This window comes from Vidua macroura, chromosome 21 (genome assembly GCF_024509145.1).
Source record: "Vidua macroura isolate BioBank_ID:100142 chromosome 21, ASM2450914v1, whole genome shotgun sequence".
Taxonomy (NCBI): domain Eukaryota; kingdom Metazoa; phylum Chordata; class Aves; order Passeriformes; family Viduidae; genus Vidua; species Vidua macroura.
Window position 1 is genome coordinate 11,132,108 of NC_071591.1, and position 27,138 is coordinate 11,159,245.

The 27,138-nt window shown below is 59.1% G+C and overlaps 3 protein-coding genes across 3 annotated transcripts in view; 2 read left to right on the forward strand and 1 right to left on the reverse strand.

Moving 5' to 3' along the window:
• Positions 1-969: 969 nt before the first annotated feature.
• On the forward strand, positions 970-6,648 carry LOC128817718 (POU domain, class 5, transcription factor 3-like). The gene is made up of 5 exons (XM_053996480.1): positions 970-1,778; positions 3,372-3,483; positions 3,886-4,016; positions 4,542-4,706; positions 5,462-6,648. Exons 1-5 carry the CDS (start codon positions 1,281-1,283, stop codon positions 5,711-5,713), a joined length of 1,158 nt encoding a protein of 385 aa, XP_053852455.1. The 5' UTR covers positions 970-1,280; the 3' UTR covers positions 5,714-6,648.
• A 2,482-nt stretch (positions 6,649-9,130) lies between these two features.
• FUT7 (fucosyltransferase 7) lies at positions 9,131-15,074 on the reverse strand. Its single transcript, XM_053996094.1, has 2 exons — positions 11,983-15,074; positions 9,131-10,471 (listed from the first exon to the last, which is right to left on the reverse strand). The coding sequence occupies exon 2, from the start codon at positions 10,425-10,427 to the stop codon at positions 9,384-9,386; it is 1,044 nt and encodes a 347-aa protein (XP_053852069.1). The 5' UTR covers positions 10,428-10,471; positions 11,983-15,074; the 3' UTR covers positions 9,131-9,383.
• Positions 15,075-15,296: 222 nt separating this feature from the next.
• Positions 15,297-27,138, forward strand: part of ABCA2 (ATP binding cassette subfamily A member 2) — a 33,134-nt gene continuing 21,292 nt past the window's right edge. Inside the window, exons 1-9 of the mRNA XM_053996095.1 lie at positions 15,297-15,446; positions 21,565-21,658; positions 23,932-24,043; positions 24,457-24,623; positions 24,836-24,963; positions 25,132-25,236; positions 25,676-25,885; positions 25,967-26,185; positions 26,799-27,133. Coding sequence (XP_053852070.1) covers positions 15,381-15,446; positions 21,565-21,658; positions 23,932-24,043; positions 24,457-24,623; positions 24,836-24,963; positions 25,132-25,236; positions 25,676-25,885; positions 25,967-26,185; positions 26,799-27,133 — 1,436 coding nt within the window. The 5' untranslated portion in view covers positions 15,297-15,380. The remainder of the gene's footprint in view (positions 15,447-21,564; positions 21,659-23,931; positions 24,044-24,456; positions 24,624-24,835; positions 24,964-25,131; positions 25,237-25,675; positions 25,886-25,966; positions 26,186-26,798; positions 27,134-27,138) is intronic.

The window sequence follows — 27,138 nt, forward strand, 5'->3', positions numbered from 1 at the left end:
CCCGCCCACAGCCCCATTCCCATCCCGCCGCGGGGGAGGCTACTCCAGCCTATCTCCTCGCCATTATCTCCAGTGCGAGACGGCAGCAGCTCCCAGTAATCTGGGTTAATAAACAGGCAGCAGTGTCGGCAGCGGGATCACTCTCTGCCTTGCTCCGGCTGGGATCACGGGGTGCTGACAAAAGGAGCACTCCTCGCCCTGCCCCAGCTGAGGTCAGAGGGTGCCCATGCTGTAGGTACCTGCCCGTACACAGGAACTGGCATCGGGCAGAGCCAAGCAGGGGCTGATGTTATGGCAGTATCAGGATCGGGAAGATTCCCGGTGCTGAGCCAGGGGGGAAGGGGAAATGACTGGAGCCAGCCCAGGTAGCGCCATTGTGAAGGGCAGTGTGAAGGGAAAATCTTTAAGATAGAGAAAATAATGGAGTGTGCTTCATTGTGGAGCCGATGGACACGGCAATTCCTTCCCCGGCAGCACACTCCAAGCTCTGAGGCTCCAGGGACAGACACGCTCCTCCAAGCCACAACCCTTCTCTGCAGAGTGAAGAGGAGAGGAATGGTGACACTAAGGGGCCTCGGAAGCCTCAGCTCTGTCCATGCTCCCCAAGAAGCTAAGGCTCAGTCAAGAAGATCAGGCATTAAGAGTGGCAAGAGGTGATGGTCAAGCCCTGGACCACCCCTGCTGCTGCACGATGACACCGGCATCGCGCGGCTTGTCCTCTGTACTGGGGACAAGTGGCTGCCACAGCTGGATAGGCTGCCTCACACGAGCCCCTGGCTCCGGTTCATGCCGCCAACAGCTCCCCAAAGCCATCTCATTTCTTGCCTAGACTCCGCAGAGGTGTCGGGGGTTCCCAGGTGGGAAGACCCCGAGGCTGCTGCTGTCCTAACACTGGCGCGGTGCCCCCCGAAGAGCGTGGGGCCGGAAGGGTGCGAGGGACGTGGGTGTCCTCGAGTCCTCCGGCACTGGAGGGGTGCCAGGCCCCGCGGCAAGATCGGTATCCCCCCCCTCCCTGTCCCATCGGGGCCGCCCCGTCCACCTCCCCGCCGGCGCTGGGTGCGGGCCGGCGCAGCCCCCTCCCACAGCACCTTCTCTCTGTGCCCCCCGCCCCCCTGGGGGATCAAGTTCACGCCCGACCCACCGATGCGGGGCCCAATGGGGCCGGGGCCCATCTCCATCCGGTCCGGCCCGGCCCCGCCGCTCTCAGAGGCCCCAGCGGCGCCCCAGCAGGGAGGCAGCGGCCGGCAGCCCCCGCATGGAGCCCTAGGGCAGCGGGCAGCATGTTCAGCCCGGACGGGGGGCTGCCGGCCGCCCCTTTCGGCCTTCTGACCGACGCCGGACCGCCCTTTCCCCGCGGCAGCTTCGACGGGGCGCCCGCTCAGCCGCTCTTCTTCCCCTTCGCCGCCACCGCCGAGCCCGAGCCCGCCCGCGACCCGCCGCCGGCCCGCGCCTGGCTGCCCCCGCCCGCCCCCGCGCCGTCCGCCAAGGTGGAGGCACGGCCGGGCCGGCCCTGCAGCCAACCCGAGCCCGAGGCCCGCACCGCCGCTTGCTGCGGCCCGGCCTGGCCGCCTCCGCCCTGGGCCGGCCCGGCTCCCTCCGGCCCCGCCGCCCTGCCCGGGCCGCCCTTCCCTGGCCCGGCTGCCCCTGCCTTCCCTGGCCCCCAGCTCTGCCCCGCCGCGCTGCAGCCGGGCTCCGGCGGCCCGTCGGGGCTGGGCAGCAGCGGCAGCTCCAGCGGCGCCGCCAGCGAGGGCGGACACTCCAGCGACAGTGGTGAGGAGGTGAGACCCGACGGGACGGGGACGGGGCGGGCTGCGCTGCCCCTCTCCCGCCGTCTGCACACAGTGTGCCCATGGGGCTTTCCTTCCCGTCTGGAGCCGCGGTTCACCGCCCCGACGGCAGGAGCTGCCCGGCTGCTCTCGTATACCGCCGAGACCCGCCGGTGCCACCTGTCGGGGACCACCGTCGGGTGCCCCCGGGAGAAGCCCTGACCCAGCGCTGGGGCTCGTCCCGCATGTGTCAGACTCTCCGCAGAGGGAGAGTCTTGGGGAGACTGCTTTGGGGTAAGATAGGGGAGTCTTGGGAACTCGGGAGAGCAGCTTCCCCTACGCGATGCGGCGGGGCCGTCCCGGGTGGCGATATGGAAGGTCGGCTCCGGCGTGATACTCGGGGCAGCGCAGCGCGGTCACCGAGGGCTCCTGGCCAGCTCCCTCAGTCCCCTTCGGTCGGCTGCGTCCCCGGCCGCTGCTCCCGAACGAAGCTCCTCGGGCACTGAAGTTTGCTGGGGCAGAGACAGCCCGGAGATGAGGGCGGGAGGAGGACGGGGGCAGCAGGGCTGGTTCCCGGCACGACTAAATTTGTGGTTTGCGCTAGTTTTTAATATTTTTCAATGTTGACGTATCGCGATCCCGCCCCGAGAAGAGCAGCGGCGGCCGATGCCGGGGGCCTGATGGGGTTGGGAGAATTCGCATTGCCGCCAGCGGGTCGGAGCTGCGGGAGGTCCACGCCACGATCGATCCGTGTGTGTCCTCGGGCCGCAACTGGCCGCTCTGGGTGGGAAGTGGTCGTGAATGGTATTTTCTAGCTGCAGGATGGTGATCTGGGACGGCATCCCTCCTCCGTGGGAGGGATGCTCTGAGTTTACCGGTGCCGATTAAACGTCAGAAGCTAATAGCCGTGGCTCGGTGACAGGAAAAACTCCTGAAAAACCCGAAACCCCGCTGAAAACGTGGAAACTGGGTAAAAGGCTTCAAAATGACCCCGTAGAGGCTGAAGGCTGCGTGGCAGGAAAGGTGGGAAGCGCCTGGGTAGCCGTTTGCCAGAACGGAAGAGCCGGCTGGTAGCAAAGAGATGCTTCAATCTCATGCGGCTCAGGGGCGCTTTTGTCCCTCTCTTCACGGGAGTCTTTTCCCTGCTCCGGACGCAGGCGGGAGAGAGGCTGGTGAGGGGCTGCCTCAGCCCGAGAGCCGTGGGGAAGTGGCCCATGCCGCGGGAGAACTGAACGTCCCCGTGCGCACGTGTCGTGGATGAGTGAGAATGGGGCAAACCTAGGACTCAGCCAGTGTGATCATTTGTGCTGCCTCTGGCCAGGCCAAGAGGGAGCGAGCCAGAGGACAAAGGGAACATTTCCAAGGCGTGTTGAGGCAGAGCAGGAGCTCTTGGTGCACTTGTGCTACCCTTGGCCGCCGCCGTGCCAGATTGGGTCGAGCTGAGCAGTGTGCGCGGTCGGGATGGATCCTGTATGAGCCTGGTCGGTGTCAGTGCTCCCGAGGGCTCAGCCGAGCCCTCTTCTGCCGCTGTCCTTCGGGGACCCCAACAGACCCTGGACCCTGGGCGCGAGTTGTCCCTTCTCAGTGTCTTTCTGCCCTTGCCAGGATGCACCAACCTCAGGAGAGCTGGAGCAGTTCGCCAAGGACCTCAAGCACAAGCGCATCATGCTGGGCTTCACCCAGGCTGACGTGGGGCTGGCGCTGGGCACCCTCTACGGTGAGGGGTCGGAGGCGGGGGGGGGGGGTGGGGGGGAAGCCCTTGCGTTACCCCATAGTCGGTGGGAAGGGAGAGGCCCGCGAGGGGTTTGAAATCACTTTGGACAATGATTTCTGCTCCTTAACGACCTGCAAAGGAAGCATCAATCCCCAGTCCCGGGGCGGGGCTCCTGGAGGGGTATCTCCAGGTCTGCGGTGAGCTTCGAGCTCACAGGGAACTGGTTTAAAATAGCTACAGTTGCTTACTGAGACGTATTTTAGGGCTTTAAATCCCTGTTGAAGGAACAGGGAGAATGCCTTTCCTGGTGTCCCAGGAACAGGGCAGTCTTGGGGGTGATCCTGGGGAGTTGCTGGCAAGGGAAGCTGTGTGGTGTGTAATACTCTGCCTGCCTTGCCCGTGCAGGGAAGATGTTCAGCCAGACAACCATCTGCCGCTTCGAAGCGCTCCAGCTCAGCTTCAAGAACATGTGCAAGCTAAAGCCGCTGCTGCAGCGCTGGCTCAACGAGGCGGAGAACACAGACAACATGCAAGAGGTGCAGGGCTGAGGGGGCTGGGAGCCAGGTACCTGCAAGCCCTGAGCCAGGTAGCTGCTGATAACCCATTCTCCTCCCTCTCTCCCAGGTGCTTTCAGGGAGAGAAGAGGGGAACAGAAGGCATCTTGTGCCACAGCACCATCTTGCTGCATGGCTTGAGGGCAAACCACTGGGTTTCATCTTCTGTCAGGCTGGGGGAGGAAGCCCAATCCCCCTGCAGACACGTTGTGATTGTGGCAGCTCCCATTTTGAGTAGCCAGGTCCTGCTGGAATCTCAGATAGACTGATTGTGCCACTTGCTACTCCCTGGGAAACCTGTGAGGGATGCAGAAATATGTGTCCAGCCTCACTGCTGGCAGTGCTGGCACACTGGGAATGGCCCCAGTCACAGTGGAATGATGCTCAGTGGAGAGTCACAGGGACACAATCTGTACCCCAAGCTCTGCAGCCAGCTACACATGTGTCCCAAGCCTGGTGGAGACTCTTCCACCTGGTAACAAAACATTATCCCTCTCTCATTCCCAGATGTGCAATGCAGAGCAAGTACTAGCGCAAGCCCGGAAGAGAAAACGCAGGACCAGCATTGAGACCAATGTGAAAGGGACACTGGAGAGCTTCTTCCGCAAGTGTGTGAAGCCCAGTCCACAGGAGATCTCCCAGATCGCTGAGGACCTCAACCTGGATAAAGATGTAGGTTGGGAGGGTGGGGAAGATGGGTGCCCTAATGATGTCAGCTCCTGAGCACCTGACAGTTTGATACTTTAGCTCAGAGCAAAATGAAGTACATATGAAGAGATGTAAACTTCCCTTTAGCTGTGCCAGACAGTTAGGATATATATGGTTCATCAATATGAAAAAGAAAAACCCACTTGGTTCCAGAGAAGGCTTTTGTTCACAGATTTAATATTTAAAACTGAAGAGAGACAAAAATAGTTCCCAGACCCAACTACAGGCATCTATGTTTGTGTATATGTACATAAATATGTGAAAGTAATCCGATAAAGTAATTTTTTCATACTAATTCATCTCTGGAGAAGCTGATTTTTGATCCCAAGAACCCACACGAATAGTTACAATGTTTTTCTTCTGAAGTGGAAATGCACCAGAAGAAAAAAAAAACACAACCCACTAGCAATGCACAAGTTTGCGTATTGACTTCATCTAGCTATACTACCAGCCTTTGGAGAGAAGCCTTTCTTTCGATTTGTTATCTTCTTTCCTATTTAATGTATGCCATTTTTGTCATCTCTCAACTCTGGAAGCGGTGGGAAAGTGGTCATGGCTGAAATTTGTTTGAACTGAGCCTAGCAAGGAGTTGTGACAGGGAGGTGGCTGCGCTGACAGGTTGGGGTGCTGTGGAGATGCCACCAGCAGAAGGAACTCCTTGTCACCCACATGGTGTGCCTGGGTCACCCCCTCACCCTTCTCTGTCTCCCTTCCCACAGGTGGTCCGGGTCTGGTTCTGCAACCGGCGTCAGAAAGGCAAACGGCTGCTGCTGCCCTACAGCAACGAGGCAGAGGGGATGATGTATGACATGAACCAGCCCCTGGTGCCCTCCACTCTGCCCATCCCAGTGACATCCCAGGGCTACAGCCTGGCACCCTCCCCTCCTGTCTACATGCCGACCTTCCACAAAGCTGAGATGTTCCCACAAGCGCTGCAGCCTGGGCTCTCCATGAGTAACAGCAGCCACTGAACCAGGGGCTGTGGGCTCACTGCAGGTGGGCTGGGGCTCTGAGGCAGCCCCCCTTGCCTTTGGCTCACACAGGCATAGCCCTGCTTCTGCTCGCTGGGCTGATGTGTGCAGCTTTTGGGGTGCGAGGGGCTGAGAGCCTGACCCAGGGATGGTGCCTGCTCTCTGCAGATGCTCCCAGCCCTTCCCTGTTATGTGAGCTTACTGGTCCCAGCAGTGTTGGCCCCTCTCTGACCTCTCCTGGGGGCAGCTCCTCCTGCCCCACTGCACCCTCTGAAGCCACATGTGCCCAGGGCTCTTGAGCCTGTGCCTGGCCCCAGCCCAGCTGCTCTCCTGCGAGACGCAGAAAAAAGTATTTTTTAGATTTTGGGAAGGGTGGGGGGAGGTGGTGGTTTTATTTTTTTTTTTAAAGGTTTTTGGTTGTAGTTTTTAAAAAGCAAAAATTGTTGTAGTGATCTAGTTTCCCAGGTGTCTCCTTCCGCCCTGTCATGTAGAGAATGGCTGGGGTGCCATGCGCAGGGCCAATGGCTCTGGTGGCTCTGCCCACCCTCCTGGGCGGCCATGATGAGCCAAGGGCTGGGGCAAGAAGAGAAGATGAGCCCCCCACCACCCCTCACCCTGTGGCACAAGAGAGCTTCACTGCTCTGTGGGGCAGCTGATAAGGCTTGTTTGGGATGGGGGGTCCTCCCCAGTGCTTTGTGCCCAGCATCACTCCCAAGCCCCCACCCCCCCGCTCTACAGCCGCTGTCCCCCGCCCCATCCCAGCTGCCCAGAGACCACCTTTCCCTGGAGGGCCCAGCCCAGGGGGCTTACACCACCCTGTCCATGCTGCTAGCACCCCACACTTTCCAGCCTGCTGTAGTTAATGATGATTTTAAATTTTTTTTGTTCTTAATCACATTTCCTCTGGCAGTGAAATAAACCTCAGAGTTCTTTGAGGCAAGAATGAGTTAACCCTTTCCTTGCATCCCTGCTCCCAAAGCCCAGCAGTTGAGGGTTGGCTGCATGCAGGGGCACAGCAGGGCTGGAGCAAGGCACCCTAAGAAGGTGGACATGTCCCCATCATGCCAGCAACATTCAGCTCTTGGCTGCCTGCAGCTTGGTCTCCCTCCACAACTGGTGGCAGCTTGGTCCTGGAGTGGTACCAATTTGTCAGAGCTGTTGCCCCCCAGAGCAGAGGGGGTCAAAAGTGAAGGGAGGGGGTCATCTTCCACCCACTTCAAGCTGCTGGTTTGCTGTAACTGCTTCTGGGAAGGTTGGAAGCAGTGTGAGCTTACTTGTAGGCTGCTCCAGCAGCTGGCAGGGACAAAGAAGGACTAAGGAGGATGTAGCAGGGTGGGTGGGGAAGAGGTCTGGAAAACTGAGGCTGTCCTCATTGTAGTGTGGTGCTGACAGGGGAGGGATGGAAGTTGCCATATGTGGTCCAGCTGAGGCAGTCTCTCGTGGGGTGGTAACAACCCAGCCATGCATGTCTATTGGGCACTGGGAGCTGAGCTGGTGAGAGTGGGGATGTCTGGGGGATGACTCTTCACTTTTTCCCACCACAGTCTCTCAGTTGGCTTACCCCCAGTCCATTCTCTCAAGGCCCCTTCCCCTGAGCAGAATGAAATACCCAATCAAGCCTGTAGGGAAACTTTTGGAAAGCCCTGTTTTCAGCTTGATGAGTGGTAGTTGGGGCTTTGCTCTCTAGGGCTGCCTGGAATAGGGGCAACAAAGGCAGCTGCTCACAGGGCACCTTGGGACCCTGCAAAAGTCTGGGCTGGGCTAGATTCCAGCCTTAAGGGCCAGCACCCTTCTGCATCCCTGCTTGCTCCCCAGAACCTCCTATTTGCCTGCCCACAGGGTAGGGGCACAGCCATGTGTGGCATCCATCGGAAACTGCCCCCTGTTGCTGCTACCCAGTGCTGCCTGGCACTTGAGGGGTGCAGGAAGCTGGCAGGGTCAGGAGCAGAAATATGAGACAGATATAATCTCCCAAAGGTTTGCTTCTCTGCACATTTTCACTGTCTCGTTTTTTGCATGCAGCCACACAAGAGCTGCAGCCTACCATGGGACCCTGCCCCCCCCCCCCCCACCTCCTGCTACCCTGGCACCCTCTGTCCATGAGTACCCAGCATCTGTCTGTGGGCACCCACAGCCCCTCCTGTTCCGCTTCTGGTTGACCCAGAAAACAAAGCGGAAACTTGAAGCCGCAGAAGTCAGAAGAGCACAGTGTGCTCATCCAGCTGCCACCTCACCAGGGCTGTGCCAGGGAAGGGATGTCCCCTCTGCTGACTCTCAGTCCTTCTGGGCACCCAGCAGCTCACAGGCTGGTAGAGGTGGAGTTTGGTGACTTCAGGGCCAGAGGGAAGAAAAATGGAAAGGAAGCTTGTGACAAAAATAATTGTTTATATCAAGGGAGTTGACGGCACTGAGTAGAGAGGCAAAGAACGAGGCACAGATGGAGCAGTCATGTCTTACCCCTTATCCTGTCACTCAGCCCTGATATCACCACTGATCCCAGATGGGTACTTCCTCTTGGGATACCTATGGTGCAGGGTGCCCTCTGTGCTGGGTGTGCAGGGTGCCCATAGGTGCAGGGTTTCCCCAGTGCAATGTGTGCATGTGCAAGTTGCCCACAGGACTGGCTTTGCTTCAGGGTTGTGCAAGCCTCCAGAGGCTGTCAGCTCACTGGCTTCCTGTCACAGCAGGGAGTGACAAACCACAGTGTCCCTCTGCCTGCCTGGCAGCACTGAGATTGCTCTGAGAGCACCCGCTGTCCTGTGGCTCCTCACTGGCACAGTGGCACCCATGGCTCAGGGGTGGGGGACAGGAAATGGGTGTTGCCAGGAAGAGGGGGAGCAGATGCTGTCCTTCCTCCCTGGCCATGGGGTAATGGACCCCCCTGGGCTGAGGCCTGCTCCTCCAGCCCAGCCTCAAATGTCACCACAGGGCCTCTGCTGCCAGAACTTTGGCACTCAGCAGGTGTTGGAGGGACATCGACGATCACAGGGGAAGGCTGGGGAGCCCTGAACCACCCACCATCCCTCTGCCCTGCCCACACCACATGCACAGCCTCAGCAGCACTGTGCCATTAATTTCCAAAGCACCTGATCCTGCCAGCACCCTGGCAAGGTGTTCAGTGTTAGGTGGGAGTGATAAGTCCTGTTTCACAAGAAATGAAGTCATAGGGAGTTGCTAGAAGTTGCAGTGTGACAACAGCTGGGTTGGGAGGAGAGTGGGGGCTCCTGTCCTTGCTTCACATCCTGTGTGCAGGGGGGGTGCCTCACGCATCTCCCACCCCTGCCTGCATTCATCCCAAGGTGTTAATACTTACCCCCTCAGCCCTCTGGAGTTACAAGCCTAGCCCAGATCTGAGAGAGCTTTGGGGGGAAATATTACAGGGTTAAGGCAAAAGATTCCAAAAGAGGCTGTTACCCCTGATGTGGTCCAAGACATTTATTCCATAGGAGGAAGAGGGAAAGAGGGGGAAAAAGAGCGGGCAAGAGAGCGAACAATGGAGGAGCATGGCCTTTTCTACCCTCCTGTTCAGGAAAGGACAATTGGCTCCCAGCCAATCGGGTCCAGAAAAGAAGGAAGGGTTAAGCTAACATGGTTACAGCTACAGGGGTCTCTGGGGGCGGGGGGGAAACCATTCCCCAGAGCGATGCAACACCAAGGGTCCCAGCACACACTAGGAGTTGAACCAGCTCTGCAGGTCAGGATAGAGGTGGCCATGGGGCAGGTGGGGGTAGGCCGTGCAGATGGCACAGATCCGCTCCCTCCAGTCAGTGTAGAGTTTCACACTGAACCTCCTCTGCCAGGCAAAGAACTGCTGGTAGCGGCTGGAGTTCATGGTCTTCAGGAAGGTGGCCAGCTCCTCCAGGGAGCCAAAGTCGTTAACATGGATGAAGGAGTCTGCAGGAACAAACTGCTCATAGTTGGCCCTGGGTGGCCCCAGCACCACAGGTACGGTGCCAGCCAGCAGTGAGTTCCTCCAGAGTTTCTCTGTGATGTAGTCCCGGTGGATGGAGTTCTCAAAGGCCAGGTAGAACTTGGACTTGGATATTGTTGACAAGAGGCAGTCCTTGCAGAGGGGCTTGTTGTTAGCTTTCCCATATATATTCACATGGAGGTACCTGGAGAGATTTTTGTAGACTTCAGCTCTTTTCTGAGTCCTGTGGTAGTTGCTGATAACCCAGGACACCAAGTTGGTCTTTGCAGGGATGTTCACAGTGGCTGACCGGTTGGGCACAAGCTTGCCATAGGGGATGAAGATGTCTGAATCCTGCCTGTAAGTCATCACCCAGTTGAAGGTCTTGTTCCATGCTGCTAGAGCTCTAGTGTTTGAGGGGGACTCCAGGGAGACCCACACCCAGTTCTGCCCTGGCAGCCTCTCCTTGGGCAATTTGTCCCGGCCAGGCTGGAGCCTGGAATGGGGGAACACCACCACATTGGCCTGGTGCAGGAGCTGCCGCTCTGTGGTGAGCTGGCAGCCTGTGATGCTGTACAGCTCATGGCACACATCTCTGCTGACACTGGGGACCTGCTTGGAGGGCCATTCCCATACCAGGATCACCAATGGCTCCCTGTGTTTAGAGTCTTCTCCAGAGCCCTTGGAGGGGTTGAGGAAGAACCTCAGGTTCCAGAGGGTGGTTACAAACACCCCAGCAGTGACCAAGGCCTTCACACCAGGCCGTCCCCATGGTGACCATCGCAGCGGCAATGCCCAGGGCATGCTGGTGGGTTGGCTGTCACCTCATCGGGTGACAGAGCTGACACCTGTGAGAGACGAGAGGCCACTGAGGACCATCAGCTTGGCTTGCCAGGGATGAGGAGTGATGGGGAAGCACTGTGGCCAGAGGGGCCAGAGGAAGGCTTCTTCATGAACCCTGGGCCTCAGCATCACTCCAGGACCCTCTGCTTCCCTGTGCCACAGAGTTCCCCATGCATGTGGTGTTGCCCCAAGGTGGCCTTTGTTCATGTTCCTGTAGTCCCTAGTGACCTTTGGGGGAGCACAAATGCTGCTGGGAGGTGCAGAGTGGATGGGAAGTAGCCACCTGTGCCTCTCTGCCCCACCTGGCTGGCCCCACTACAGGCAGTCCTTGCTTGCTCTGTGCCTCAGTTTCCCCACCTGACACACAACCACAGTCTCAGTCCTTCTTGCTTTGCCCAGAATAGGTCAAACCTGACATGCAGCCAGCCTTGCCACTGCTGTGCACTAAAGGACAAGAGGGAATGTCCCAGTCCCACCTGAATAGCCCCACGGTGACACCTTAGCTGCGAAATGGGGTGACTGACTCTGAAGTCCAAAACTCTGATGAGGGCCAAGTTTGGCAGTGTCCTGTCCAAGAAGTGCCAACTCACCTCAGCATTCTCCTGTGACAATGGCAAGGAAATTCCCAGGCTCGAGGTGCCTTCCCCAGGTCAGGGTGCACTTCCAGTCTCTAAGGGCATCAGGAGCCCCAGCAGGCTGAGGCCCAAACACTCACATTTTATATTTAGGATGACAGAGATGGCAAGTGCCCCACTGTGTGGGCACAGAGGGGAGGGAGGACAGGGAGAGCAGGGAGGACAGTGCAGCACTTGGGGCTGCCACTGGTGGGGTTCGGCTTGCAGGCACATGGGCCCCCCAGCTGTGGGATGCTCACCCTGCCAGGGTGCCCATCGGCCTGCCTCGGGCTTCTGTGGTTTAACCGGCAGTGCTGCTGGGAGCAGAGCAGTGGCGGAGGTGGAGAGGGAGATGGTTGGCTGCACTGGGGACCAGCCACCAGCTTAAGCCCCCTCTGAAGTGCTGGTCCCACTGCAGGCTCAGAGCATTCAGCACCACATGTGGTTTCTCCTTTTGTGGAAACCTCTGGAAACATGTGGGCTGCCTAAGCCCTGCTGCCGGCTGGGGCTGAGCCAGTGCCTCCAGTATTGGGGTCTCCTGAACAGCAGTTCACCCACCCCACCCACCCACCCCAGCACTGCAGTTTGGCTACAAAAAAATCCCTTCCCCACCTTGGCCCAGTCCGTCTGTCCTGCTAAAATGCATGAGCTAAGTTTAAGCTCCAGACAAATATGGCATGGGAAGCAGAAAGGGCTGGGAAAACTTTGCTGGTTCCCCACTCAGCACATCAGTGCTGCAGGTCTCTGTTGCCAGCAGCAGGAATGTTGCTTCTGTTTTGGGGATGTTGCCCCCATTTTGGGGATGCTCTGAAAGGAAAACCCCTGCTCTAGCAGTGGCAGGGGCCACCCCATTTCTCAGCCCCTCTCCCCTCGGTGGTCAGTAATGTTGGACTCAGACTTACTGTGATGGAGGTGTGCGAGGTGCCAGATGCGTCTGCCTGGGTGCTGCTGGGCTGGGCTGGGGCACTTGAGGGCTTCCTCTTTTTTCAGTTTTGCCTTGTCCTAGCCCCAGAGCAGGTCCTTCCTGCCCCATGTGTCAGCTGGCACACCCCACTCCCAGCACTTCCCCTGCACTGCGCTGGGGGGTGGGTACCCTGTGACTGGGTGGGTGCCCCATGGTAGGGTGGGTACCTTCTGGCCAAATGGGCACCCCATGGCGGGTGCATGGCCCAGAACAAGGTGGGTGCCCTGTGGCTGGGTAGGTGCCCTCAGTCTTGACACGGTGCCACCCATCTGCCACCGCAGCTTGGTTGCAAACAGGATATCAACTCCCACTGACTCATCCTGAAAACATCAACTAACAGCCCTGAAGTGCCACCAAGCTCTGGGCACTGTCCTGTCTGGGACGTTTCCAGCCAAAAGGGGAAGCAGGCACATGTGAGCCTCAGCTGTGTGCACACAGAGAGCTGTCTTCTCTGCTTCTGTCCCAGTTCTGCCCTGCTCTATGTCTGACTCAGTTTTGTCCTTTGCTGGCATTGCTGTTCAGCACCCAAGTCTCCATGAAAGCCCTGGCAGGCAAAATGAGATGGGGAAACTGAGGCAGAGGCAAGGGGAGAAGCATCAAGGTGTGCAGCACTGTCCCTGAAGCTGGCAAGGGTATGCCCTACGCCTTGGCACACACGGAGCTGGGAACAGGGCTCCAAACAGGGCTCCCTGGGGGTTCTCAGGCTGCTCCAGTGCCCCTAGGATCTGCACCCTCATTCCTGCTGGCTGCTAGCCTCTTGGGATCCCTGTTGGGCACAATGCCATGCCACCATGCCACGGTATAGCAGGGCTCTGTGGTTTCAATGACACCCTAGGAGCCCTCAAAGGCCAACTGCAACCCCAAGGGAGGGTGCTCCTTCTTCCATAGCCATGTCCATTTCCTGTCATCTTTTCTCACTCCTAGAAAAGCCGCATTTCTTCCCCTGCATGATTGAGAGCCCAGATACTACAGTCCATTCCCAGGGCACCATTCCCAGCCTTGCCTGTCCTAGCTTTGCTGTCTGTGGGCAGTAGTCTCTGCCTGGCTGGAGCATTCAGCATCATCCTGCTGCTGCCCCATAGCTTGAGAACCCAGGGCCACATGGGCTGGGGTCATTCTCCTCCATGGAGGACAGCACTGGAGACAGCATTTCCATAGGGTATTCAAGATAGAGCAGCAGGGAGCTTTCCCCCGGCACTTAATAGCTGTCATGTGTGGGTACTGCCCCAGGACACCCTGTGTGCAGGGACAATGCCCTGGGAGGACTTGCAGCCAGTGGATCCAAACACCCTGACCCTGTGGCTCAAGGGACATGGCTCTGAGCCAGGCAGGGAGCCAGGGCCAGTGCTGCCTGGTGGGTTGGGCAGAGATCAAGGCCAGGGGCCAGGACATGAGACCATCAGGAATACTGGACAGCACCAGCACAGAGCAGAGAGACGTGTGTGTGTATGTGTGTGTGGGTACTGCCATCTGCAGATGACTTCATACAGAGACAGGAGCTTGGTCACCCTGCAAGGAAGTCCCCTCAGAGGTGCTCAGGGCTCCATGCTCCCAAGTCTTCAGGACCCCTTGTCCATGGGCCTTGTCCATAGGCCACAAGGTCTTTGGAGCTTCTAGCCCTGGGAGGGGTTGGGCCTTGGGCTTCAGGCCCTGGGTCCTTGGAGGATTTTTGCCACAGTGTCTCTGGGTCTGTGCTGCCCCATGGTACACTGCTGGGTCTGTCCCTTGCTGGCTTCTTGGGGTTTCCATGGCCATGGTCAAACAGAAGAGCAACTGTGAAGCTCCCCAAGACCCACCCAGGGACAGCAGGAAGGAAGGTGCAGGAGACCCAGGTCAGGGCTTTGACCCACCCATGGGTCCCCTCACTGTGCCCCTCCAAGCTGGGGACCCTGCTGCAGGACAGGGGCTTGGAGATGCTCCTTGTGTGGGCTGTGGGTAAACCACGCACAATTCTTTGTGAGGAGTCTAGGGTGACTGCATCCCTCCTTCCCCAGGGACCTAGTAAAAGCCCAGCTCCCCTCAGTTCTGGGCATCTCTGCTGCCCGTAGCCCTGCCGCCGCACCCAGCAACCCTCACAAACCAGTCATCCTTACCAGAGCATGGAGCTAGGCACACAGAGCCTCTCCACCACCACATCACTAGGCATCCTTTGTCCTCCTGGACCTCAGCAGTGTTTTGCCCAGAAGTTTGGGGAATAATGCTGCTTTGTGTTGGACAAGGAGAGCTTTTGTTAGCCCCGGGCAGCTGCCAAAGGACCTGCCCTGAGCACAGGCACCCTTGGCAGCACCACTGGGGCTGGGGCAGCCAGAGAGAGATTCACTGCTGCTGGCTACACTTGGCCATGAAGAGCATGGAGTGTGAGATGGTTACCGAGAGCTGGAGGAAAGGAGAGGGAAGGGGGAGAGAAGGTTAAGGGAGAGCAGGAAGAGGGAGGGACAGGTGGGAAACGGAGAGAACCAGAGGGACAGGAAAAGGGAGGGGAAGAAGGATGGGGGAATGGATGGAAGCAAGGACAGATGGAAAGAAGAAAAAAAATGGCAGGAAGGAGGAAAAGAAAGAAGAAAGGATGGAAGGAAGGATGGAAAGAAGGATAGATGGACAGATGGAAGGAAATATGGATAGGAGGAAGGATGGATGAATGGCAGGAAAAAGGATGGATGGAAGGATGGATAGAAGAAGAGTGGATGGGATTAAAGAGGAGAGCTGGCCTGGTTCAGTCCTTACTGCTGAGGGCATCCAGCCCTGGGTTCAGAGCTGCCAGGAGACAGATGTGGCAGCAGGTTGGTCCATCCCAAAACACCCTGCACATGCCCGTGGGACAGGTCAGGCAGGAGCAGGGTGGGCAGCATCCAAGAGGAGGGACAGCCGTGACACCCTGGTACACAGATCCCGCAGCCACGGGCTAGTCCTTCCTGTCCTGGGGGAGCACCAGGGGCAGAAGCGCGGAGGTGACCTGTGTATGGCTGAGGGGCGGGAGGGCGGCAGCTCGAGGGGAGCGAGGATTCCCCGGCCCCTGGGGCAGCAGCCCCGCTCTGTACAGTTAGCACCGGGGCCGCTGTTGCCGGGATGAGCCAGGCCCGGGCCCCGCCGTGCCGGGGCCGCCGTGTGGGCGGAGCGGGCGGGTCCGGCGGTGCCTTTAAGGGGCGGCCGCTGCGGGCCGGGGGTGGTGCTGGTGCTGCGCAGGGTCGGGGCGGGTGCGGCGGAGCCAGGCCTGGGCCGAGGCCGGCGACCCACGGCAGGCAGTAGACGCCGGCTGGGAGGGGATGGCGGTGGGCGGCGGGTGACCGCGGAGCTGAGCGCAGCGCGGCCCTTCGGCAGGGCCAGCCCGACCCGACCATGGGGTTCCTGCATCAGCTCCATCTTCTGCTCTGGAAGAACGTGACACTGAAGCGGCGCAGCCCGGTGAGCGGGGGCGGGGGGGGCCCTGCAGCCCCGAGGGGCAAGGCCGGGCCCTGCGCGGAAGCGGTGCCGGAGGGTCCCCCCAGGCCCTTGGCCCGGCGATGTCCGCCTGCTTCGGGCCATCCGTGCACGAATCCTCCGGCCCGGCGCGCCCCCGGGCCCCTGTGTGGCAGCAACAGTTGGGGCTCTCCCGCTTCGCTGTCGTGTCCGTGAGGCCTACCGGTCCCGGGGGTCGCAGGAGGAGCCCAGGACCGGAGCTGGATGTCGCCCCCCCCGGGTGGGATCGCTCCTCGAGCCCCGATACCCGCCGGGTATAAATAGGTTTTCGGTCCATATGTGGGTCGGAACCGCCTATCTTCCGTGGGCTGGAGAAAAGGCAACTTCGTGGGGTTGGGGGCCGGGGGGCTGGTGTGTGTCCCTCGCGGGCTCGCAGAAGGGGCAAGACCGTGCTGGGGCCTCGGGGCTGCTGCCACCCTGTCGCAGGCTCCCTGTGTGGGGTCATCCATCAGCCCGCCGAGGGATCCCGCAGTTGCGAGCCGGGGGTGGGTGCGCGGCCCGAGGGAGGCCGGTTATTTTTAGCGGATGGGGGAGGGGAACGAGCCGCTGCTCGCAAGCTGGCATGGCTTTTCCCTTCCCAAATATCCCACAGGCCCGATCCTCCTGTTCCTCACCGGCAGCCGCCAGCACCAGACCCCGTGTCCCGGTAACCGAAGCAGCAGAGGCCCCTGTGACAGGAGCAGGGATGAGCTTGGCGCTGCAGGCAGGTTTCCCTGCACTGACAGCCCCAGTGCCCCCAGAATGGATGAGGGGGATGATGCTGTTTGGCTGAGTCATCTCCCCTCTTTACCCTGGGCAGAGTTGCATGGCCACAGCAGGGGCTGTGCCGGACCCTTGCCCATAAGGATGAGCAGCCTGGCACAGCTGGGCCCTGGCACACACCGGCTGACCTGGCCCTGACTTCCATGGCCATCGGGTTACAGAGTGGGGGTGCACACAGCTTTTGGGGACCCATTTCTCTGTGACCCTCCCTACCAACCCTGTGGGCAGCACAGGGGTGCAGTGCAGGAAGCTGTGGCCAGAGGAGGAGGATGAGAAGCCCAGACCCCATCGCCTCCATCTATACAGACTGTTGCTGGAGTGTCACTGCTTCAGGCAGGGTGGTAGGGTATAGAGCAGCCCCTCCTTGCCCACCCAGTGATGCTGTGAGTGCAGGGGACCCAGCTGTGAACCAGGACGAGAGCTGGTCCCAGTGCCACGGGTGCTCATGGATGTATTTGATGCAGTTCCTAGGACAGCTGTGCCCTGAGGATGCAGGTGCCCTGTGTATATCAGCTCCTTCCTTGTGCTACTGCTGTGTGTGAATCCCAGAGTCACTTGCTGTCCCTGATCTGCACAGGGCCATCACTCTGCCCACTCCGTGGGGAGCTCTGCCCTCTCTGAGCAGTGCTGGTCTGAGCTGCCGGTGGTGGCTGGCCAGGGCAGAGCCAGGTCCTGTGTGGCAGCTGCACCTGGCATTCGGCAGTGGGTTCCCCAGTGCGAATCTGTCCTGGCAATGGCCGCAGATGAATGTTTCGCTGTGAGAAACCAGCTCCCACTGGGGTGATCTTAATGCAGCAGCCAGAGGCTGGGGGACTGGAGCAGCTGCTGGGTGTTCACGCAGGAGCAGGCAGAGTTGGGGGTTGCTGGGCTTCTCCCAGCCTCAGAGAGAGAGTATGGGCGCCAGCAGCTGTCTTTTGGCACAGCTTAGTGCTGCAGGTGCTCCCCTGGGTCAGTCCTTGCCACCATAGGCTCCGCCGGCAATAGGTGGAGCAGCAAACCCAGTGCTGCAGGGTGGGGTGGGATGCAGAGACTCCAGGTTTGACTGAGGCCTCTGGGCTGGGACTTGACTACTGGAGCAGTTCTGTGTTCTGCCCATGAATCTTGGTGGCCTGGGAGTGTCCCTATTGTCCCTGGCAGCAGGGGCTGTTCAGGAGCAGGATTGCAGTAGGGTACAGCTGTGGTTTTGGGACAGACTTCATTCACAGTGTAGACAGACTTTCATATTCATAGGCAGACTTTATTAATTTATTCATAAATAATAATAATTATTTAGGTGAGGGCTTGGCCAGGCCACTTATGGGTGGATGGTGGGTGCAGGGAGACCTGCAGCATGACCAGGCACTGTCCCTGGTCAGTGGCACCTTTGTAAGGCCTTGTTCCCAGCCCATGATGGCTTTGGACCTTGCCTAGTGTGGCTGAGCTGTTCCAGGGACTGCTATGGGGTGTGGCCCTGATTTTATTCTTCCCAGTGCATAAATTCAGGCCGGATCCCTGGTATGATGAAGGTCTGAGCAGAACAGCATCGGTGGCTCTTGGCAGAGGGAAGCCCGGGCTGTGGGGTCTCTTGGGGGTGCCCATGGCAGCCCTGGGGATTGCTGGCTGTGCCTTGAGTGCCAGGCTGCTGTTCCAGGGCTGTCGGGGATGTGTCCATGCTGGAGGGAGGGGGTAGTGGGACAGATGAACATAACTGGAAGTGACCAGAGGTGAGGGTGGCCAGGCCTTGGCAGGATGGGAGTTGGCAGCCCCTGGACCTGGCCTTGTCTGTCCCTGTTGGGCAGGTTAGCTTGAGGAAGCTTCTCAGGCCCCACCTGGGTGGTGACCATCAGTCCATGGTCAGATTTCCACTGGAACTGGGCAGCTTGGCACAGCCTCATGCATTTTGGGGCCTATTTTGCCCCAGAGCTCTCAAGCTCATCTTTCCCAGTGACCATGGCTTTACCTGCCTTTATGTTCTGGCTGTGGGCAAAAGTGGACATTGATTAAAGTGTGGAGCCATGAAAATTTAATTTCTGCATCCTTAAAATTCTATTGGAAAAGTTGGATCCTCCAGGACTTGAGAGCCCCATCCCTCAGAGTTCCTGCTGGCACTGTGGGCAGCACTGGCATGGGCAGAGAGGCTGGCATGGAGTAGTTAGCAGCTCCTTCCTCTCATGAGGAGGACAGGCAGACCCTGCCCTGTCCTCTGGGGGGTATGTGAGGGGATTTTGGATGCTGTGTGTGATGTTGCCAATAAACCCCCTTGCAGATGCCATGCTGTGTGCAGGGGGGCTGACATGGCAGGTTTGGGGTGCAGGGATGTCACTGGAGTTGCCAGCTTGAGAGTCTTAGTATAGGGGTGCCCAGCTCCTGACTGCCCTCTCCCACACCATGCTGGCTGGAGGCTGTGGCTTGTGGGCGTCATGCATTGCTGGGGGCAGGCAGGAGGGAACTGAGTGGACTTTTGGGTGACAGCAATGGACAGGAAGAGCTGCCTCTGCCTGGCCTGGCTGTCCCCATAAGGACTGCCCCCTGGGGTACTGGGACCTGAGTGCTGCCACATCCTGGGGACCCCAGTGGAGTTGTGCAGTTTTCCATGATCTGACAACCACGTCTGTGCTGACCCTGGCTCCAGCACATCTCCCAGCTGTCCCAGTGGTGGCTGGAGGGGTGGGCATGGTGGCACCATTGTGCTAGGCCGGGCCAATTACTCTGCTTTGTTTGCACCACTGTCCTGTGGTGCCTGTGTGACCTTTTGACCTGACTGCGTGGGAACTGTGTGTTGCAGCAGGCACTGCTGCCTCCTGCTTGGTCTCCTAGCAGCCTCTCGCTCCCATCTGACAGTGTGGCAGAGGATGGGCACAGGCGTTGAATCAGTGTCCCAATGCTCCCAGAAAGACATGTTCCCCTGCCAGGGGCCAGCACCCTGCTGTAGTGCCCACCCAGCTCTGCCTCCCTGCTGGGGGAATTGGGCAGGACTCCCCCACCCCTGCCTCCAGCCAAGGAGCAGGGCCGAACATGGGACAAGTTACCTCACTGTCTGTAGGGTGGCAGGTGGACACCCAGCACTTGTGCAAATCTGGACAGTGCCTATGACCTCATCCTGCTCACATACAGCCAGGCTGAAATGAACACGTGGCAGGGGATGTGGGAAAGAGAATGGCACCGCCCAGGAGCTGTCCGTGGCCCCCACAGCCATTGTCACCTGGTACAAGGGCTCCTGGGACCAGTGTCCCACCCTCCGTCCTGCACCTGTGTGCTCATCAAGAGAGGAGGGGGGCAGGGGATGGGTGACAGAGCAGGGCAGACTAGCTGGTGCAATCATGCCAGCTGCTGGCAGGGTCTGGCCCCTCTCTTCTCCTCTCCTTGGCCCTTTCCCACCTACTGGGGAGCATTTCCTTCTCAGCTGCTTGCATCCTGGCCTTTCCTCCTTGCTTCCTCACACAATCCCAAAATGTCCTCCATTGTCTTCCACCTGCAGGTAGAGACCCCACCCTCCCTAGGCTGTGCTGGTGTACCCACCTGGTGCCTCTCTGGAAGTCATGGCAGTGCCCCTGGGGACCAGGGAGGCAGGGTCAGTCCTAGAGGTGCAGCCTGGTAGATAGCCATCTGCTACCATGTCTGCCCATCACCATGTCACTGTGGGTGCCAAATGTGTGGGACACTCTGCTGTGGGACAAGGGGTGGGGACAAGGGACATCTCTGGGGATGGAGATGAGCAAAAGTCAATGACCCCTGTCAAAAAAATAAATAACAGTGATAAAACAGTGAAAAAATAAATAACAACAAGCAGATTCCATCAAGCTGTTGCCACCAAGGACAGTCCCCACACGAGCCTGGTACAGGCCAGCGTGGGTGTGTGGGGGTGGTCCCCCCGGTGCCTGGGCACAGAGGCCCCATTGTGTGCCTGGTAAACAGACAGGGGGTGGGGCAGGGGCCACGGGACAGCAGTGTGTGTCAGGGTGTCCCCTGCTATCCTGCCTTGTGCAGGAACAGTGACGCCAGGGACTATCCCTGAGACTGGTGTTATCAGAAAGATGATGGTTCTCAGGCACTGCTCCTGGGGGCATTTTCCATCTCCTTCAGCTCTTCTTCCTGTCCAAAACCAGGAACTCTGGCATGGCGAGTGCAGCATCCATGGGTGCAGTTGTGCTCATCCCACAGAAGTAGCACTGTGGCCATTTGCTGGCAGCAACCTGGGTGCAGGGCTCCCTCTGCTCACTGCTATTTGGGGCTGCTCTGACTTTCTTGACAGAGTGTTGACAGCCCCTGCGTGAGGCAGCATGGAGGTAAGGTTGGAGACACAGGGCCTGACCCTGTCGCCTGTTGGCAGCTGCATCCTTCAGATTAAAGTCCATTCTTGCCTCCCCATGAGCTTGCCCATTGGCACTGGTCACTGGGAGGAGGCCAGTGTGGGTTGTGTAGAAAGCACCTTCCTGGTAGTGGAGCTGGGCCCTGCTGTGCCCGTGGGTGGCAGCAGTTTCAGGGTCTCAGCAGCTGCCTTGGGTCTGGTCTGGCCCTGGAGTGAGCCAAAGTTGGCTCACCTCACCCTGTGCCTCAGTTTCTGAGCCTGCAGTGGTTCCCTACTGCTGGGCAGCAGGGCTGTGCTATTTCTGGGCACTCCAGTGCAAAGTGGTAGCAGCTGTGCTGGCAGTGTGCCAGATGCTTGCTCCTGCCCATAGCTGGAGATACTGACGCCTATCCCCAGGGCCTCTGGGCACAGAGCCTAGCCTGGACTTCTGAGCCACTGTAGCCAGAAATTCCTGGGGATTTGTTGTTATTTACCGTATGCTGTCAGTGGAAATTCCTTGCAGCCAGAGCCTTTTGTGTGGGCATGGAATGGGTACCAGGATGGCCCAGTTGCACCTGGAGCTGGTGCCAGGGCCTGGCTGAACTGAACTCTGCTATTCCACTCAGCTATTGAGCCTTGTGAGATCCAACAGTGGCACAGGTGACAAGGGGACATCATGCTGCTCCAGGCTGTGAGGGCACTAGCCTTCAGAACTTGAGGTCTTCTCCCTGGGCAGCTCCAGCTATGGTGGACCATCGAGGCTGAGCTCAAGCCCCAGCAGCCTGTTTGCACTGCTGGAAGAGGGATCCATCCCCTTTGCATACCCTGCTGTGTCCTGCAGTGCTCTGGACAGGGTGGTGCAGGCAGGAGGTTGTGGGATGCCTAGGAACCTGTTTGCTGCTGGCTGACCTGTGACAGCCTTTTGCAATATGTGGACACAGTGCTGCACTGCACCAATGCCTGGGGGCCCCTGTACTGCCTGTGCTTCTCCCAGGTGGCTGTGTTCTGTCCCTAAGCATTCTGTGTCATCCCTAGTGGGTGCTGGCCTTCGAGATCTTCATCCCCCTGGTGCTCTTCTTCATCCTCCTGGGGCTGCGGCAGAAGAAGCCAACCATTCCTGTGAAGGAAGGTGAGTCCCAGCAAGGTGGTGCTTGGGGCACTCCCACACTTGGGGACACCCTGAGGCCCTGGGGAGGTGCTCCAGCCTGAGGGCAGGGGGGACCTAGAGAGGCCTTTTGGGGGACATTGTGCTGGGCAGGAGCTACAGCCAAGGACTGGTGGAAGTAGCAGAGTCTGTCCCAGCCTGGTGAGGCTCCCCTGGGGGTTGCAGCACCAACCAGCCTGTGACTGTCATTGGAAGGGTGAGCTGGATGGTGCTGGAACAGCCACAGTCCTCCTAAGTAGTTGAGGGTCAGCTGGAGTGGCTCTGGGAAGGGCTCCCCAGTGGGGGGCGGAAGTGACCTACAGTAAGCCCTACGCCTGGCCCTGGTGTGCTCAGAGGCCTGGCAGGATGATAAATTGATGGGACTGGAGCTGAGGGCTCTGGGAGAATTCCAGCTGGAGCTTTGGCCTGGACTCTGGTGGCTGTGGGCTGTGCAGCTGGGAAGAGGCAGTGGAGTGAAGCTGTCAACTCACAAGGGCCCATGGATGCCCACCTTGGTGGGTGCCCTGGTACAGGTGGCACAGCAGGGCCAGGGGAGATGCTGGGCCCTGGAGGTGACCCCATGTGACAATGGTTTGAGCCTGTGTTTCAGTGTGTCCCGGCGAGGGAGAGCCCAGCTGCCAGCACGGTCCGGCTGCGGCAAGGCGCTGCTGGGGTTCCTGCCTTGGCGCTGACATATGCTCTGCATTGTGTGGTTTTTCGTTTGGTTTTTTGTTCCTTTTTGCTCATGTTTTCTTTTTCTTTCCCGCCATCTCCCCTGCCCGCCTGCCCTTCATGCCTCAATTGCATGCGCCAGTCTGTAAGTTGGTGGGACGGGTGGGCGCCTCCCCCCATTCCCTTACCGGTGCTGGCCTCATAGTCTGGGGAGGAAGAGCCTGGTTTAGATAAACTCACTCTGGCCTAATCTATGCCTCTGTAAACCCCTTGCCTTCCTCCACAGCTGGTGAAGATGAGTTTGGGCAGCACAGTATGGCCTCTGCCTGGGGACTGAGCAGCCATGATGGTGTACCCCCTTGGTTGATGGTGCTGGGTTCCCCAAATGCTGGGGCCGCTGGTGGCCATGTCCCCAGCCTCCTGGGCTGAATAGGCCTCTCCAGGCCAGGTGGAGGCTTGTCTTACTCCTCCTTCTTGCCTGCCTCCTGGAGAAAAGTCTGCTGGGTCCTGTCACCCATGTGGTTGCCTGTGGTCACCCAGTATTGCCCAGTCACCAAGGGGTTGGGGCTGGCTTCTCACTAGCACCACCACCAGGTCCCACCACCAGGGTCTTGGCCCCTCATGGCTGGGACAAGCTGGAATGTGGCACTAGAGCCTCAAGGCCAGCAAGATGCCATGCACTGACTTTGTCACCAAACTGTGGCATGGCCACCAGTGTGGGTTCCACCACCCCAAGAGGCTGCTGGCCTATCCCATGCTGCACCTGTCCCTTGTTCCTGCCAGAAGCCCATCTTCACCAGTGCCCACCAATTGTGGCCTTGTTAACAGCACTGACCTATCTCTAACCACAGGGTCATTGGCAGGGTGGTGAAAGCAGGGTGCCTGACTGGCACAGCCCGATGACAACCTGTGGTTCCCATCGGGCAGTGGCATTCTGGGCTTGTCCTGCCCTGGGGAAGGACACGGGAGGGTCCCAGCAGGAATGATGGCTCAGTGCCAGTGGAGGGGGGAAGGTTTGCCAGCCCTTTGCTGCTTCTTGTTTCTCCCATCTTCCTACTCCGTGTCTCCATTTCCACCTACCTCCAGATGCTGCACTTCGGGGCAGCTGGGTTGGGGGGAGGTTGGGGGCTCTGGGAGCTGCAGGTGACAAATTATTTTCCCTGTTGTATTTTTCCTCCGTTTCCTCTGGAGATACACCACTGCCTTTGAGGCTACTAACAGGAGGGGCCAGGAGCCTGGAGGAGGTTGGTGGCCATTTTGGGGGGAAGTGGCAGAAATTGGCATTGTCGTGGGGCTCAAGGGAGCCATCACCCAGGGAAGAGTGGATGGGGGCAAGAGGGCTAGAGCCAGGGGTGCTGGAGCTGCCTGCAGCCCCACAGAGTCACCAGCCAGGACAGCCCTGGTGGGAAAGCTGCTGACTTTTGACTGCGGCCGCCAGCCTCCCTTGGGCTCACAGACCCCAGCGTGTGCTTTTCTGAACTGAGTGTCTGTTTCTCTGGTGGCCCCTTCCCCCTCCCTGCCTCTTTGCCTCTCCTCCCTGCTGCCTGCACTTTCCTTGGTCTCTTCTGCACTCTTACTGGCTCCAGCTTTCTACACGGCGGCCCCACTCACATCAGCCGGGATCCTGCCAGTCATGCAATCCCTGTGCCCTGACGGCCAGCGTGATGAGTTTGGCTTTCTGCAGTACTCCAACTCCACGTAAGTCTTGCCCTCACCATGCACTTCCTCTCCTACCCCTCATGCTCCCACACAGAACCTGCCCCTTTCCACGCTGACATTGCCACCCTGGGGCTGAGGCAGAAGCTAGCATCCCCCAGAACTGCTTGGGTGCAGACCACCATGTCCTTGGTGCAGGGGACACCTCAATCTGTTCAGCTGTGGGCTCCCAGGTATTCAGTGCTGGGAGGAGGACAGAGGTGACCCTTTGAGACACCTTGAGGTGCTCTCTGAACCCTGGCACACTGGATTCAGTGCGCACGCAAGGGCAGTGGTGCCCCGTTTCAGACAGTACTGCTGTCCCCTGCACCTGAGGGGCTCTTTCCCCCAGAGCTCTGGGGAAAGTGTCCCCATCCCTCTGTCCCTGAAGCCAGGGCGGTGCTGGGCTCTCACAGGGTGACACAGATTCTGGAACACCTCAGCGAGGCAGTAGAGCAAAGCAGCCTCTTCGACCCGCAGCATCCAGGACTGGAGGAGGAGCTGGAGTCGCTGCGCCGGCATCTGGAGGCCCTCAGCAGCCCTGAGCCCAGCTCCATGGAGACCCACTTCAGCAGCCAAGCAGGTGTGTTGTGCTCTGCCTGCCCTCACTACCTGTTTGGGCAGGGACAGATAGCGCCAGCTGGCCCAGCTGGCCCGACACCCAGCAAAGTGATGGTGTGTGGCAGTGCCCTGCCACTGTCCTACATCGCTGCATTGGGCAGGGCCAGCTCTGGGGCCATGCCATGTCCCTTATGCTGGTGGGCTGCTCTGACCTCCCACCTTGTTCCTTGGCAGGGTCCAGTTTCACACTGGCGTGGGCGGCCAAAGACCAGGGTGAGCTGCGGCGCTTCCTGATGCAGAACCTCTCCCTCCCCAACAGCACAGCTGAGCTGCTCCTGGGCTCCAACATTGACCTGCGGGAGGTGGGTGACCTCTGGGCTTTGCAGGGGTCTTTGCTACCCTGTGAATGGCACCGAGCTTGGATTTGTCCTACCCTGCCACCCCATGCCAGGGTCTTGCTGGGCAAGCAGGTGCAGCACTGGTGCTCCACTTTTGGTGCACCTGGCAGTTATGCTCTCATCTTGGTGCAGGTGTACCGGCAGTTTTTTGATTCCTTTCCTTTGGTACCTAATGAGACCCAGGAGCGAGACCTGTGGGATGGGTTTGGCCCCAGCAAGAAGATGACACAGCTGGAGGTGAGGAGCGGCCCTGCATGCAGGGGACATGGTAGGGTAGAGCCCACCCTCTTGTCCCCTCCATATCCCACCCTAGATGATCTGGGGTTGTCTGTCCCAGTAGATGGGCCATGACAGAACATTGTCAGGGGGCAGAGCAGCAGCAGGGATGTCTGGGGTCCATCCTGGTGCTGCCACCAGTTCTCCCAGTTTTATGAGATGCACCAGTACCTATGTCTGGGTTTACCATTGCAGTGGGGGTTGGCGCTGCCTGGGTGGTGGCTGTAGAGGGAACAGGGGAGATTGTTCCCCCCTTGTGTCTGGCATGCAGGGGACCTCTGCTCCCTGCATCTGCACATCCTTTTTCTTCCCCGCCCCGTGGAGACCATGGATGCTGTGGGGCTGTTAACGTATGCTTGGGGACGCACAAGGAGGGGGACCTGGGGGGAGCCCCCATCAGCTGTCCCCATTCTTCATCTTGCAGAAGAGTCTACCCAGTGGCTGGAGGAGCCTGCAGGAAGGGCTTGTTCACAGGGTGTTGCAGGACCCATTGGCAGCCCCACACCGTCCAGCACTGCTCCGCATGCTCTCCCAGGCTCTGGGCCTCACCAGCACTGCTGTGGCACCTGCCATCTCTGATAGCCCCCAGGCCATTGTCACTGAGATGGAGGTGAGCACCTCATGGGGCAACCTGGGCTGCTCTGCCAGAGCAGGTACTGCAGCGCTGTGCCTACAACTTCCTCCCCTGTAGAATGTCCTCTTCACCGGGCCAGTGCTGGAGCAGCTGACATGTGAGCAGTACCCAGGGGGACTGCACCACCTCCTGCGCGTGTCGCCCAGGCAGCAGCCACTGCTGGCAGCATACCGGGCACTGGCCTGCAATGGCAGCCGGACCATCCGCCAGGAGCGCTTTGCCCAGCTGGCCTCTGAGCTCCAGAAGCAGCTGGACACCTCCAAGATAGTCAGCAGGGTGAGAGTGGGGCAGGTGGGGCAGGCTGGTGGCAGGGATGAAACTTGGGAAGGGTTTTCAAACTCAGATGGTGTTGTGTTGGGATGGGGAACAGTTAAATGGCCTGGCTTCTCCTGGTCAACCCCTTCTCTGACATGAGTACCCCCCCACCCCCAGCTCCATGGTTAAGATCCCAGGTGGTTTCCCCTCTAGCACTTGCTTGGATGCTGCCTATTGGATGGGACTGGGTGTCCCCAGCATCTTCCTAGGTGTCCCTGCTAGCTTCTCTCCCCAGGACCGGCAAAGCCCTTGCTGGCACAACTCAAGCCTGACTCTGAGGTCAAACTCCTTGTCCTACCCAAGCTCGATGTGTCCTTTGTAGGAACAGAGGACCACCCTTCCTGTCTTGAGTGCTATCTCGTGTCCTCACGCAAGTCCTTGCCAGCATTTTGCCACCATTCTCACTGCCTCATAGCCGCACAACGAGTCCAGGGCCCTACCTCAGCACAGCTCCAACCTTTTAACCAAGAAAGTGGAGTTGCTACTGCTTGGGGTCCTTGTTGGTCCCTTCCTAAAGGCAAGCAGACCCTGTTGTCCCAGCAATGAGTAACTCCTTGTCCACACATACTCACAGCTGAAGCTGGAGGAAGTGAACAGCACAGCCACCCAGCACCGCCTCCGTGCCCTCCTCGAGGACTTGGTGGAGATGGAGAAGGTTCTCCAGGACATGAACATCCTCTCAGCACTGGCTAAGCTGCTGCCCAGGGGAGCCTGTGCCAGCAAGGCTGTGCCACCTACGGCCAACAGCACCAGCTGGGCCAGCACCAATGCCACGGCTGGCAATGCCACTGCAGAGGAGGAAGAGGGCACTGGGGAGAGCCCATCTGGCACTGACAACCCCCAGGGGCAGTTCTCAGCATTCGTGCAGCTCTGGGCAGGGCTGCAGCCCATCCTCTGCGGCAACAACCGGTAGG